At 43.3% G+C, this 13,377-nt stretch overlaps 1 protein-coding gene across 5 annotated transcripts in view; it reads right to left on the reverse strand.

Moving 5' to 3' along the window:
• The window catches only part of CAPN6 (calpain 6), a 79,211-nt gene that overhangs the window by 62,397 nt on the left and 3,437 nt on the right, over nucleotides 1–13,377 (reverse strand). Inside the window, exons 2-3 of one of the 5 annotated variants that reach the window (XM_034781282.1) lie at nucleotides 8,220–8,351; nucleotides 6,890–7,069 (exon numbers count right to left, since the gene is read on the reverse strand). In XM_034781282.1, coding sequence (XP_034637173.1) covers nucleotides 6,890–7,054 — 165 coding nt within the window. In that variant the 5' untranslated portion in view covers nucleotides 7,055–7,069; nucleotides 8,220–8,351. Of the gene's footprint in view, nucleotides 1–6,889; nucleotides 7,070–7,434; nucleotides 7,477–8,219; nucleotides 8,352–10,923; nucleotides 11,276–13,377 lie in introns of those variants that run through there. The other 4 variants (XM_034781281.1, XM_034781279.1, XM_034781278.1 and 1 more) reach the window with 4 other exon arrangements.

The raw sequence follows: 13,377 nt of genomic DNA on the forward strand, positions 1-13,377 counted from the left end.
ACGTGCCCCGGCTAGCGGGGGGGGGGGGAGGGGAGGGAGCGGGGGGAGAGAGAGAAGGGGGGCGGCCAGGGCTTCAGTGGGGCGCTCGCCATGCGTCCCCAACCGCTGCACCGCCTGCCGGGAGGGCTCCGTGCTGCTCCGGTCGGCAGGGAGGGAAGGATGTGGGCTGCCCTGCCGGGCTTGCTACAGACCTGGCACCGGCTGGGGCAGACGGAGAGAGCAGGGCACTTCCCTCCTCCGTGCCGCTGCCCCCTACAGAGTGGCCGGATCAGCGAACAAAATAAAACAAAACAAAACAGCGGCCGTGCTGCCCTAGGATTGGGCGGAATGCCGCCCTGTAGAATCTGCCGCCCCAAGCACGAGCTTGCTTGGCTGGTGCCTGGAGCCGGCCCTGGTTGCAATCAAGGGGTTTAACTGCACATGCAGACATACCTGAGCTAGCTTTAATCTAGCTGGTTCACGTACTGACAGCAGGGAAGCCGCAGCAGTACAGACTTCAGTGCGGGCTAGCCACCTGAGTAATTACCCAGTGTGCCAGGCGGGCTCATACAGCCACGCTGAAGCCTGTGCTGACCCCTGCTAGCTAGTGGAAGGCAGATTCTGTCCTCTGCTGCAGTGGATAGAAACAGGTCCCTTGAGGAATTCCTCCAGTGAGAGGCAGCATAGGAACAACACAAGCAGACCTACACTGCCCTCCTGTGCAGTCCCCCACACCCATCATAAAAGCTGAAGAGGCACAACGTGTTTCTGCTAGTCTCCGCTCAGGAGCAGTTCATGGGCAGCCATGCAAGGCTGTAAACTGGTTTGGACCAGCCCCTTGGGGCTGTGCTAACTTTTGCCAAGCACCACAGTGGCCCATAGGCCAGCCTAAAAGGTGGCTTAAAGCACCTTTGTCTGGACTCCAACTCCCGTGCTGTGTCCCCTAGGAAGTTCAGCACAAAGCCTTCCCCTGGCTTATCAGATCTTTTGCTCACCTCAGGGGAAACAGAATGATTCAGTTCCCATCCCTGTCTGTTCTGAAGCATTGTCCTCTTTGTGTTAATTCATTTCTTTGTGTTTCGGTCAGTGCTTTCATAGCATTTCCCTTCTCTCTTTTCAGAGAAGAGGGGAAACCCCCAATAAACACGAGAACACTGAAGGAATCCTTGGATCATCTGTATTTGTCTAAAACTCCGATTGCTATTTGCATAATAAAATTGCGTTTCACTTTTCCCTGTGCACAATCTAATCTTTTAATTGGAAAACATGCTCTGCTCACTAAACTCTTTTATGTTTCTATTTTTGTGCTTGTACGATTAACAGCACCATGGAAAAAAATCTAAATCTATACAGACCAGAACAGTGCAAGCTAGAACTGGTCCCACCTGCCTTTCCTTTCCCTGTAGGATACCAAACCCCAGACTTAAATATGTGGGAGAAGAGGACAGACACACTGTCTGGGTAGGAGGCAATTCAGGCGTTTACAGAAAGCCACCTAAATTTCTGCTGCATGCAGATTATCTGCTAGTCCAAAAACGGAGGCTGTGGATAATAGTGAGGCCACCAAACTCATTGGACTTAAGGATGAAAACCCTTTATGGATCCAACTACAGAGTTTCCACACTCCGCTGCCCCATATCTGTGCAAATAGAACCCAATTACGTTTTCCATTGGAAAGCCACATGGTTCAACAGAGTTGAAAATTATTTTAAGTCCCTCTGAATTATTTGCTCATGTCCTACTCTGAATAGTTTCAGGAATGCAAAATTAACAAACCGTAACCCCCATTGCAAACTGATTAACAGACCCAAATAAAATAATATCAGTAACCCAAACCACAGCATGTCAGCTAGAAGAGAACAATGTGACATTTGGTTCCTATTAAGGCAGATTATTATTATTATTATTAAGGCAGATACTAATAAAATAGCCCAGGAGCAGTCATCAGTACAAATGTCTCTGTGTTAATTGGTTTCAGATGGTAGCTGTGTTAGTCTGTATCAGCAAAAGTAACGAGGAGCCCTTGTGGCAGCTTAGAGACAAACACATTTATCTGGGCATAAGCATTTGTGGGTTAAAACCCACTTCATCGGATGCATGGAGTGAAAAACACAGTAATATAACATGCTATAATATATATTCTTCTTACTGTATTTTTCACTCCATGCATCCGATGAAGTGGGTTTTAGCCCACGAAATACATTTGTTAGTCTCTAAGGTGCCACAAGGACTCCTCGTTATTTTTTCTGTGTTAAGTGCAACCCATCAGGCAACAGTCACCCTTTTAAAACAAATAAGTCTCAAGTGAAGTCCCATCCCTATGGAAATCCATGGTAAAGCTTCTATCAACCTCAGTGCAGCCAGGACATTGTCCTGGTCTCCATAATCAGTAAAGAAAAAAGAAAATCCCCCATTTGCTCAGGATAATATTTTTTCCAGGGGCCCTGATAGAGCTGAGCCTAAGACATGTATCAGCAGGAGGGATGAGAAAGTGGCCTGCTGACATTTTCACACCCAACTTCAGAGGTTCTCAGAGGAGAGGGAAGACTCCACAAGCCCCTTTTGGAGGCAGGGCCCTTTCTACCCCAGTATCGCAACCCCCTTCCTTTCCATTTCATTTAACGTCAGACCCTTTCTACTCCATTATGGAGATGGATTCTCTGCGATTTCTCAGGCACCTTTCTGTAGAGTAATATGCCTTTAAGTAGTGTGAGCCCTACAGTGAGCCTCCTATGTCCTATTGCAGAAGCCACCAGAACAGAAGCGTATGTCTGGAGCTAGGCTTTGGTTGCTTGTAGATAGTTAGGGAACACCATTCTTTGGAACCCAGCCATGTCTATGAGGTTTCCTCAGATTCTTAATGTTGTGCAGAGAGCCAGGAGGTAGCGCTTTTAATTGAAGTACAGATCAGTTCTCTAGAAGAGGGTGGTACTTAGAAGCAAAGGGATTTGCTATGTACCAATGAGGGGAAGCTGCTGCAGCGTGTTGAGCACTCTCCACTTGTTCTGAAGTCAATGGCAGTTGAGGGGGCTCAGTAGCTTGCCGCATTGTTCTTATAGTGAGAGTATAGAATATGGTGATACCAATAGCTCCTGGCTACCTGCTGCCCAGATACCCCAGCTGATGAGATGATGTCTCTCCTCATTCCTATTCCTTTGTCCCTTGCCCCAGAGAAATAAGCTGTATAAACTATCATGCTTCAGTGTATAAAACAGCTAGCTAACCACCTGGTGTTAGGAAGAAATTTCCCCTTAAGGACAGATTATTCTATAACTTTCCACTAGGGGTATTTTCCCTATAGAACTTAATGGGGCTTGATAGACATTTCTCTAAAAAAAACCCCACAAACCTAGAGAGTTATATTAAGAACATAGTCGAGTTCTTTTCTACAGCTTATTTGAACCACCCGGTAAAATTCTATAGTGGGGAAAATAAATTTCAATTCCATAGGAAAGTTAAAAAAAAAAAGTGAGCATGCATGTGCATAAATAAAATTTTCTACCAAATTTTCTGTAGGGGGCTGCATCTTCCTCTGAAAAATGTAGTATGGGACACTGTCAGAAACAGGACCCTGGATTAGATGGACCCTGGGTCTCAGTCCTTATCTTCAGTGCTTCATGGCTTGGGCCCCTGGCCTAGAGTAACAAAAAGATCATATAAAGCTCTGGGACAAAGACCACGGTCAACAGATGTGCTACTCTGGCACAATGGAACTCTCTAGAATAAGAGTAAAGCTTGTCTGGGCAGGAGACAGAACTTCTCCAAAGGTAGCCAGAGACTATGGAATTCACTCCCCCAAGAACTAAAGACTATCATAAACCTCATCATCTTCCACTCAGTGTGCAAGGGGCAGTTCTTTGACCTTGCCTTCTTGAATACAGCAACACATAGCAATAAGTATATTTATAATAAAAATACTACCTTACTGAAAAAAGACACTCCTCTACACACGCTTTTCCCTCTGAGGAGAAGATGAGAGAAACAACATGTGACAGATGTGTAGTCATGTTGCTTAATGCTTACAAGAAGTGGAAGATTGGACAAATGACCAGGGAGGAGAATAAAAATATTGCTCAGGCATGCAAGAGTGAAATCAGGAAGGCCAATTCACACTTGGAGTTGCAGCTAGCAAGAGATGATAAGAGTAACAGGAAGGGTTTCTTCAGGTATGTTAGCAACAAGAAGGTGGTCAAGGAAACCGTGGGCCCCTTACTGAATGAGGAAGGCAACCTAGTGGAAAAAGCTAATGTACTCAATGCTTTTTTTGCCTCTGTCTTCACGAACAAGATCAGCTCCCAGACTACTGCACTGGGCAGCACAGTTTGGAGAGGAGGTCACCAGCCCTCTGTGGAGAAGGAAATGGTTCAGGACTATTTAGAAAAGCTGGACCAGCACAAGTCCATGGGGCTGGATGTGCTGCATCCGAGGGTGCTAAAGGAGTTGGCGGATGTGATTGCAGAGCCATTGGCCATTATCTTCGAAAACTCAGGGCGATTGGGGGAGGTCCCGCATGACTGGAAAAAGGCTAATGTAGTCCCCATCTTTAAAAAAGGGAAGGAGGAGGATCTGGGGAACTACAGGCCAGTCAGCCTCACCTCAGTCCTTGGAAAAATCATGGAGCAGGTCCTCAAGGAATCAATTCTGAAGCACTTAGAGGAGAGAAAAATGATCAGGAAAAGTCAGCATGGATTCACCAAGGGCAAGTCATGCCTGGCTAACCTAAATGCCTTCTATGATGAGATAACTGGCTCTGTGGATGAGGGGAAAGCAGTGGACATGTTATTCTTTGACTTTAGCAAAGCTTTTGATACAGTCTCTCACAATATCCTTGCCAGCAAGTTAAAGAAGTATGGGCTGGATGAATGGACTATAAGTTGGATAGAAATCTGGTTAGATCGTCAGGCTCAACAGGTAGTGATCAATGGCTCCATGTCCAGTTGGCAGCCGGTATCAAGCGGAGTGCTCCAAGGGTCGGTCCTGGGGCCGAGGTTTTGTTCAATATCTTCATTAATGCTATGGAGGATGGCGTGGACTGCACCCTCAGCAGATGACACTAAACTGGGAGGAGTGGTAGATATGCTGGAGGGTAGGGATAGGATACAGAGGGACCTAGACAAATTAGAGGATTGGGCCAAAAGAAACGTGATGAGGTATAACAAGGACAAGTGCAGAGTCCTGCACTTAGGACAGGAGAATCCCATGCACTGCTACAGACTAGAGACCGAGTGGCTAGGCAGCAGTTCTGCAGAAAAGGACCTAGGGGTTACAGTGGATGAGAAACTGTATATGAGTCAACAGTGTGCCCTTGTTGCCAAGAAGGCTAACGGCATTTTGGGCTGTATAAGTAGGAGCATTGCTAGCAGATCGACGGACGTGATCATTCCCCTCTATTCGGCATTGGTGAGGCCTCATCTGGAGTGCTGTGTCCAGTTTTGGGCACCACACTACAAGAAGGATGTGAAAAAATTGGAAAGAATCCAGTGGAGGGCAACAAAAATGATTAGGGGGCTGGAACATATGACTTATGAGGAGAGGCTGAGGGAACTGGGATTATTTAGTCTGCAGAAGAGAAGAATGAGAGGGGATTTGATAGCTGCTTTCAACTACCTGAAAGGGGGTTCCGAAGAGGATGGATCTAGACTGTTCTCAGTGGTATCAGGTGACAGAACAAGGAGTAATGGTCTCAAGTTGCAGGGGGGAGGTTTAGGTTGGATATTAGGAAAAACTTTTTCACTAGGAGTGTGGTGAAGCACTGGAATCAATTATCTAGGGAGGTGGTGGAATCTCCTTCCTTAGAAGTTTTTAAGGTCAGGCTTGACAAAGCCCTGGCTGGGATGATTTAGTTGGTGATTGGTCCTGCTTTGAGCAGGGGGTTGGACTAGATGACCTCCTGAGGTCCCTTCCAACCCTGATATTCTGTGATTCTGTGATTCTAATGCACTACTGGAAGACACTCCGCTACTATGGTGATGAGTGTGGTATAAAAACAGATATAGAATTGAATGCTGTATGGCAATTCCTATTTTCCTATATAGGGATTCCCGAAGTGACAGATAAGGAAGTGTGTTATGTTCGTGGTACACAAACAAAGATGTTCTATAAAATACTCTTGCTGGAAAGTTGCAACATAACACTACTTTCTTTTTAAAATTCAGAACCTTACACACAAGAATCAAAAACAGAGAGAGACAAAGCAGGCTGTTCCCTAAGGCAGAGAGAATCGTGCCACCTCCCTGTAGGCTGGGTCTTTCCAGACTGAATTCTCAAAACCTCAGATTGCACATTTCCCTACAGAGCCCCCTAGCCTGAAAGGAGGACCAGAAAACCCCTTATGAACTTAAAGTGATTGCTTGTAATTTTGATAACGTTTTCAATAGATCACAGATTGAAACCATGATTAACCAAGTCTGCACATTATTGTACTACTTCTGTCAGCACAGTAGGCCAAAAAGGCACTTCTCTGCAGACTGACCCAGGTAATTAATATTTTACTCCAAGAACATATTCCTGTATTGAGTGAGCTGTTACAGATAGAGTTTTTTCAGTGAATTCAGAGAATGTTGATTTAAATGGAACTAAGATGATAGTCACCTCATATTTCTGGTTTTATATTAGAGAGTTAGCAATAGTCAAAACCTAATTAGTCATGCACAACATTTAATTCACATTGTGTCTTTTTATATTAAGGCATTATTGTAGTCTGGACAGCAATTTGACACAGCAAGTCTGTTGTCTCTACCTTACAAATGTATGAAATAAATGGGGGGGGGTTGCGGGACAGGGAGGAGAAGAATTGTTTTGTAAATTATATTTTACCCCTGAAGGATGAATAGGAATTAAAAGGATTCTGTTAACCTTGCAGATGAGCAGCACAAACTGGGATCCATTCATCTCGAATGGTGTAAATTACCTTTGGCCGCTTCCATTCCACTCTTCCAGGGGGGCACCTGTTGTAGAAAAGGGATTCGTCCGATGCTGGAAACTCAGGATCTTCAAAGAGTCGTCCTTGTTTGATGCACTGCTGCTTGAGTTCATGATACTTCTGATCTTTGAACGATTTCACTGATGAAAACATAGTCCTCTGTCCAGCCTAGATTAAGATTAATAATTTGTGTAAATTTGGATTCCCCCCTCATCATGCTCTTAAAACAAACAGATTGCACAACCAGTAGTTCTAGGCAAAATGATAGACTAATGTCAGATAAAAGGTGGATTACAAATTAGATTAGGCTGGGGTTAGATCACGAAGTCTTAAAAGGATTTATCTTTTCAGATATTACACAGGCCCTAATTTTTGAGTCAGAGAGAACTCTGAGGATGCATCTCATCAGGAAGAATAATAAAGAAGATTCTGGACAGAGCAGGTGCATGGCACTTCCTTCTTTGCTCATGGTTTTAGGGCTCTTGGAAGGTAAACTCTGAACAGAGTAGGTGTGTGCTCCCAAGCTTGAGTACCTGGGAAGGTTTTGGTCTCTTTTCCATCTGGTGGGATTCAGAGTCAGAGGGTTTAAGGCCAGAAGGGACCACCAGATCATCTATTTGATCTTCTGTATATCACAGGTCACTAAACACCACCCAGCACCTGCATCTTAACCCCAGCAACTGAAATGAAACCAAAATATTACAGCATACAGGAGACTAGATTATGATATGCTACAGGGAGGGACTAGGAGGGACCGAGGTGCCCCAGTGCCCCAAGCCACCACAGTGGCAGGGAGATGATTAAATAAAAGATACCCAGATAATCCTGGAAAGTGACAATACAAGACCATTCCAAGCAGACTGTGTTCCTAATCACCCCCTCCTCTCTCCAACAGCCAAGTAGAAAATGGGGCCCGCTAATTGTCTCCACTTCTATGCATGAATGGTGAAGACTAGAGGTGGGTGAAGACTGCAACCCAATTTCCACAAGAAGCTATTTGAATTTTTAAAGGAATATGCTTTGGCTGGTTTTGCTTTTTCCAGATATTGTAGTGAATTGATTTTCCTGACAGCACTGTTCACAGAAGCAGCAGATATTTGAGAATCCTGGTGGAAAGTGAATAGGAAACTTGCTTTCTGTGTTTGCATTGATTCCAAGAGTTATGACTATGCAATCAGGTAATACAAACATGCCATGTGATTTAGGCGACCAATCACACAGCTCAAGTATTATACTTGCAGTAACCATGAATTATTAGCAGAAATTATTCAGGATTGTCTATGGCTTTTATAACATTTTGCACAGCCCCATTTTCTACCTGGCCAGGCTGTTAGAGAGAGGATGGGGGGATTACAAACACATTCTGCTTGGAATGTCTTGTATGGCGAATCCTTGCCTCTTCTTTCCCTCATATTTTCAGGGCCACATCCTCCTCTTTCCCTGAAATGATCTGCAATAATAAAAATACTGTCACTGAAGTAGAGGACAGTGTGTGTGTAAAACATCCTTGTAGAGTATAGGAAGCAATAACATGCCAATTACAGTTAGAGCTGTGCAAATAACTGATTGATTGGATATGGGGCAAAAATGCAAAAACCAAAAAAGTTTCATTTCAGGTTGAACGAGATGTTCTGTTTGACCTGAAATGTTTCATGTCATTTAAGGTTTTCTTATCATTTTATGATTTTAAAAAATAAAATTGAAGCAAAAATTTTACATGAATAAACATTTTGAATTAAAAAAAAAAAGCAATTCTTTTTTTTCCTAGCTGAAACCATTCCATGAATTTGATACGAGTTTGCAAGATGTGTTGATTGTCTCAAATATGCATTTTTCAGTGAACAAAATTTTCATCTGAAAAAGTTCACCCAGGTCTATTCAAAGTATCAGAATGATCTTCTTTAGGTGTTAGCACCTTCACCCACTGGAGTGAAAGGAGCAATCTGATATCAGATATGCATCCTCCATTGCTGCATTTATTTGCACACGGACTGAAGCCAGAATTTGGCCCAAAGGTGTAACTAAGCACGGCAGATTTTCCTTTAGAGCCAAAATCTCTTATCTGTATTGATGTTAGTTAGTGTATGCGGAAAGGCGCAGCAGAGACTGGATGACTACCCTGCACTAGAAAAGTGATAGACCATGATCTTGTATTTCTTTTCCATTTCTAGCTCTCGGGCTAAATCCTGAAGTGCCTGCTTAATAAGTTCTCTGTCTTTACTCAGGCAAAACGCCCATTGACAACAAATGGGAGTTTTGCCCAAGTATAAAAACTTTGGGGAAAATCCTGGCTCCACTGAAGTCAATGGGGGTATTTCAAATCCCTTAAGGATTAGACCTTTTACCGCCTATGTGATTCAAAGAGGAAGATATTTCCTTATGTCAATACAAACAGCCTTTGAGCTCAACAGTATGTATACTGGCTGTTCAGGGGCGAAACAGCTCAGTGCTACTGTATCATTCTAAACAGTTTCCCGTTTCTTAAGGGCAATTCTTTTCTCATTAATGATCCTGAAAGACGATATCCTGCTTGGCAGTGGGTCTCCAAAGACAAGGAATATTAAGTAGATTTGCTTCTTCCCCCCAACCCCCGCCTGCTTCAAAGTCAAGTGCAGAATACTTCACCAATTAAAAAAAAAAAGAGAAAGAGAGCCGAGAAAAATTAATTACTCTAATTTGAATGGAATACAGATTATTACCTCATGATAACACTCATTGACGTTCTCTCATTAAAAAGTCTCCACTGGCTGACTAAGATCCCAAACTACGAGTCTATTTGCAAGATATGCTTGTTTTTAAAATTGTTCCAGGGGGATAAGGGTTTCAACTTGTCATTGCATAATTCACAGAGCTAGGTTTTTAATGACTTTACCCATCCGTCCTCTTGGTGTGCTGTACTGGATGGGAATTCCAATCCTTTCAGGATTAAAATCCCCCCCAGCTACAACAAAACAGCTTATATTGCAGCAATGTATAAAGGCGGTCAGACAATAAAGAACATAATCTAACCAATATCTGCCTAGCCAGCTGGGTCTCCAGGGCAGCTGTGTTGGAAGGAGTCAGTTTTGCTAGTTATTAGGCATATTAGTGAGGAAGAATAGCCCAGGAGTTAGGCTGCAAGCCCGAGATTTGGGAGTCACTCGTTCAATCCTCTGCTCTGCTACAGATGCCCTGTGTGGCCCGGGGCAAGTCATTTAGACCCAGATCCTAAAGGCATTTAGAAGCCTGGCTCCAACTGATTTCTGCTACTTCAGTGAGGGTAAAACATCCACCTTTGAGAGTATGTTCCCTAGTTGTACTTCCCTACCTTGCAGGGGCATTGTGTTGTGAGGATAACTATATTCAAGATAGTGAGGTGCTCAGATATTACAAGTATCAGAGGGGTAGCCTTGTTAGTCTGAATCTGTAAAAAGCAACAGAGGGTCCTGTGGCACCTTTGAGACTAACAGAAGTATTGGGAGCATAAGCTTTCGTGGGTAAGAACCTCACTTCTTCAGATACTACAGTGACTGGGGGGAGGAAGGGAGGAAATAGATGATATTGCCATGGGCCGGAGGATGTTGTTTCAACAGCGTACCCCGTAGTCTCTGGGTTAGCTACTATAAAATATGTACATCTTACACTGCTGGCACTTACTGGACTTGCAAGCAAATACAGCAAGGCTAGGCAACCTCTCCTGAGTGCCTTGGACTAGGGCTCAGTACGCTGCCATGTGATGAGAAACATCACCTGTAGTAATGCTTGCTAATGAGTGGTCCTAAAAATATGTTACAACAATTTGAGAACCTCCTCAGCATTGCTATATAGGCTGGGATGCAGTAACTAAAGAAAGCAAGTCCTTCAGACAGAAAAATCCTGCAGGTCAATAGACTCTAGTAAAACTATCCCCCCTTCGACTTTATCAAGTTACAGAGGCACTCTTTACTTTTACATTCTTTAGACTCTCCAGCTAAGCTTCCAGACACTGGAATGTAAAGCCTCATTCACTCCCCTGCCCAGTACAACACAATCAAACGGCAGACCTGAAAGCTTATTCGGGGAGGTGCTGGGCACCCACAACTCCTGTTGAAACCAACTTGAATGGAGGATGTTCAGGACTTCTCAGGAACTAACATCAGGGTTGGAAGACTTTTTCTAAACTGTTCCTTTCCAGGAGATTTTGACTGGAATAAATTTATCAGCACAGACAGTGAAGGTAATCCAGGCAGTTCTCCTTTCTGATAAGCTCCTGCTCACATGGCCCATTCCTTATTTTAACTGCAAGAGAACAGTATTATTTGATCTTTACTTACAATGACTATCTAGTCACACTTCCTCAGCTGGAGCAAGCACAGAGCTAAATCACATTCAGCATAGCTGCAAATAGAGTCCTGGCACTATCAGTAGTTCTAAAATTAAAGGGCCATCAACCTGAAATCCAGTCTGTGTAAGGAGATTTAAGAACAGTTTCAGGCACTATCCCTCCGAGTGCCCCTGCTGAGTTTTAAGGTTTTACAATAACTTTTTTTTAAGTTTCTGTGCCCCAGTGCTGCGTGGAAGACTCACAAAAGCAAAAACAGAAAGCTCACTAACTGGTCATGCAGGGAAAGCAGTCAGAATTATTATACACAAAGCGCTGTCAAATGCACACAGGAAACATGCTGAAAATAATGGAGAAAGATATTTCTTTGCTAATCTGCCAGTTTGGTGTTTCTGAAACATTGTAACCTACATGGGACTACTCAGTAAGAAGTGTGATTTTTAAATGATGTCCTTTAAGCAGAGCTATCCACAACTAGTGTGTTTTGCTGTCTACAAGCATATCTTCTTTTTATAGCAGTGAGGTTATAGTGAAGTCACAAAGGCTGTTTTCACCTTCATAAAAACAAGCACAAAGTTGCTTTTCAATTCTGCAGGCCAACATATCTCCGAGACGCTGCAGCAAGCGCTGCCTTCTAATCTGGATCTATCTTCAAAGAGAGGGGCCTGATTTAGTGGAAGTGCATTTATTTCATTATACATCCAGACAGACAGTTCTGTACACAGAATTCACAAACACAGGCTTTCACACAAAAGCCAACACAAAAAGAGAGAATTTTTAGCCACATATATATTGTATTTGTTCTGCAATTGTGCATGGATTTGGATAAGAGCTCTCTCTCCTTCCAACTGAATCCTGTAGTGAAGCCCACAGAAGACAGACTTAGGACAACATCCCTGTCTCAAAAATCTCTATTCCATGCTCCATTAAAGCTTTTTGAGATGACCTCCATGTACTTCCCTCATCTGGCTGGTGGAGGGGGCTTAGTTGGTAGGGATAGATATCTGAACAGCTTCTGTGCAGGGCTGCAGAACTTTTAAGGAATTGGGCTAATGTAACTAGACTGCCAGTGCACCCAGATTTTAAGTGAGTTCAATCATTTTTCACAGCCCAAGTCAAGATTTTCAGTTTGTTTTATCCACTCCCTACCCCCTTTTTAGCTATGCTGTGTAGCCTGCTAGATATTTTGTGCCAAAAAAACTTTCTTTGTTCCTTTGACTACTCCTGTTTAAAAAACGAAGACTCTCACAAGCAATGAGCAAGCAAAGTAAAAAGCCAGCTATTCGCTTGAGATCAAACATACCCTTTTGGTATTTTAGTCAACATGCCTCTCTTCCTGGTAGCATGCACTCCAAGAACTCACTTCACAGGGACTAGACCAGCAAACTCGTTTTACAGCCAGAAGCTTTAAATTACTGCAAGCTCTGAACTATTTCCCTGAAAGATTCCTAATGTAAAGAGGTTCCAGGAAACTAGGAGAAGAATTTTATAGTGCTTTGTTTCTCTTTGCTCAGATTTAAGGGCTTTATAAAGTGATGGTTTTTCAAGTTCTGTACTAACAGCCTGGCTAAATTCAAAGCAGTTGTGAAATCTGTACTTCGCTCAGAACCATTTTGGAGAGAAACATTTTCATGTTTGCTGACTTGCCAAGTTATATTACATGATCTGAGTTCTGCTGGTAGCTAAATTGACCTGAAGCATTAGCCCTTTTCTTGACCAGCAGTAAGTCACTCTGTTAGAAAGGAAAACTGAAAAGAAAATATGTGCTTAACTATTAGATAGCTTGGTATTTTATTAAGCATGTGAAGGTTTCTCTATCCAAAAACTAGCTTTTAGTTCAGTTGAAGAAATGTTCTAAGGGAAAGACACACGTGTGTGTAAGACTGTGTAACCAAATAAACCGAGAGGTGCCAAGCATTTTTAGTTGTACAGTTATGGCAGTCCTCTTGCTGTATGTCTACAAAGGGGAAAACTACCTACAGTATCTTGCCTTAAACTTTCTAGTGAGAATATATTTATCTGTATATTCAGACCAACTCGGGAAATACAGGAGAGGGATGGTACTGAGCAGACAAGAGTACCAGGCCAGAGGTAATCAGATGGGACTGGCCATTACCCAGGGAAACAGCAACAACTGCTATTAGTAGATGGTGTCAGGGACTCTAGTGAAGTTTCC

Source organism: Trachemys scripta, chromosome 9 (genome assembly GCF_013100865.1).
Source record: "Trachemys scripta elegans isolate TJP31775 chromosome 9, CAS_Tse_1.0, whole genome shotgun sequence".
Taxonomy (NCBI): domain Eukaryota; kingdom Metazoa; phylum Chordata; order Testudines; family Emydidae; genus Trachemys; species Trachemys scripta.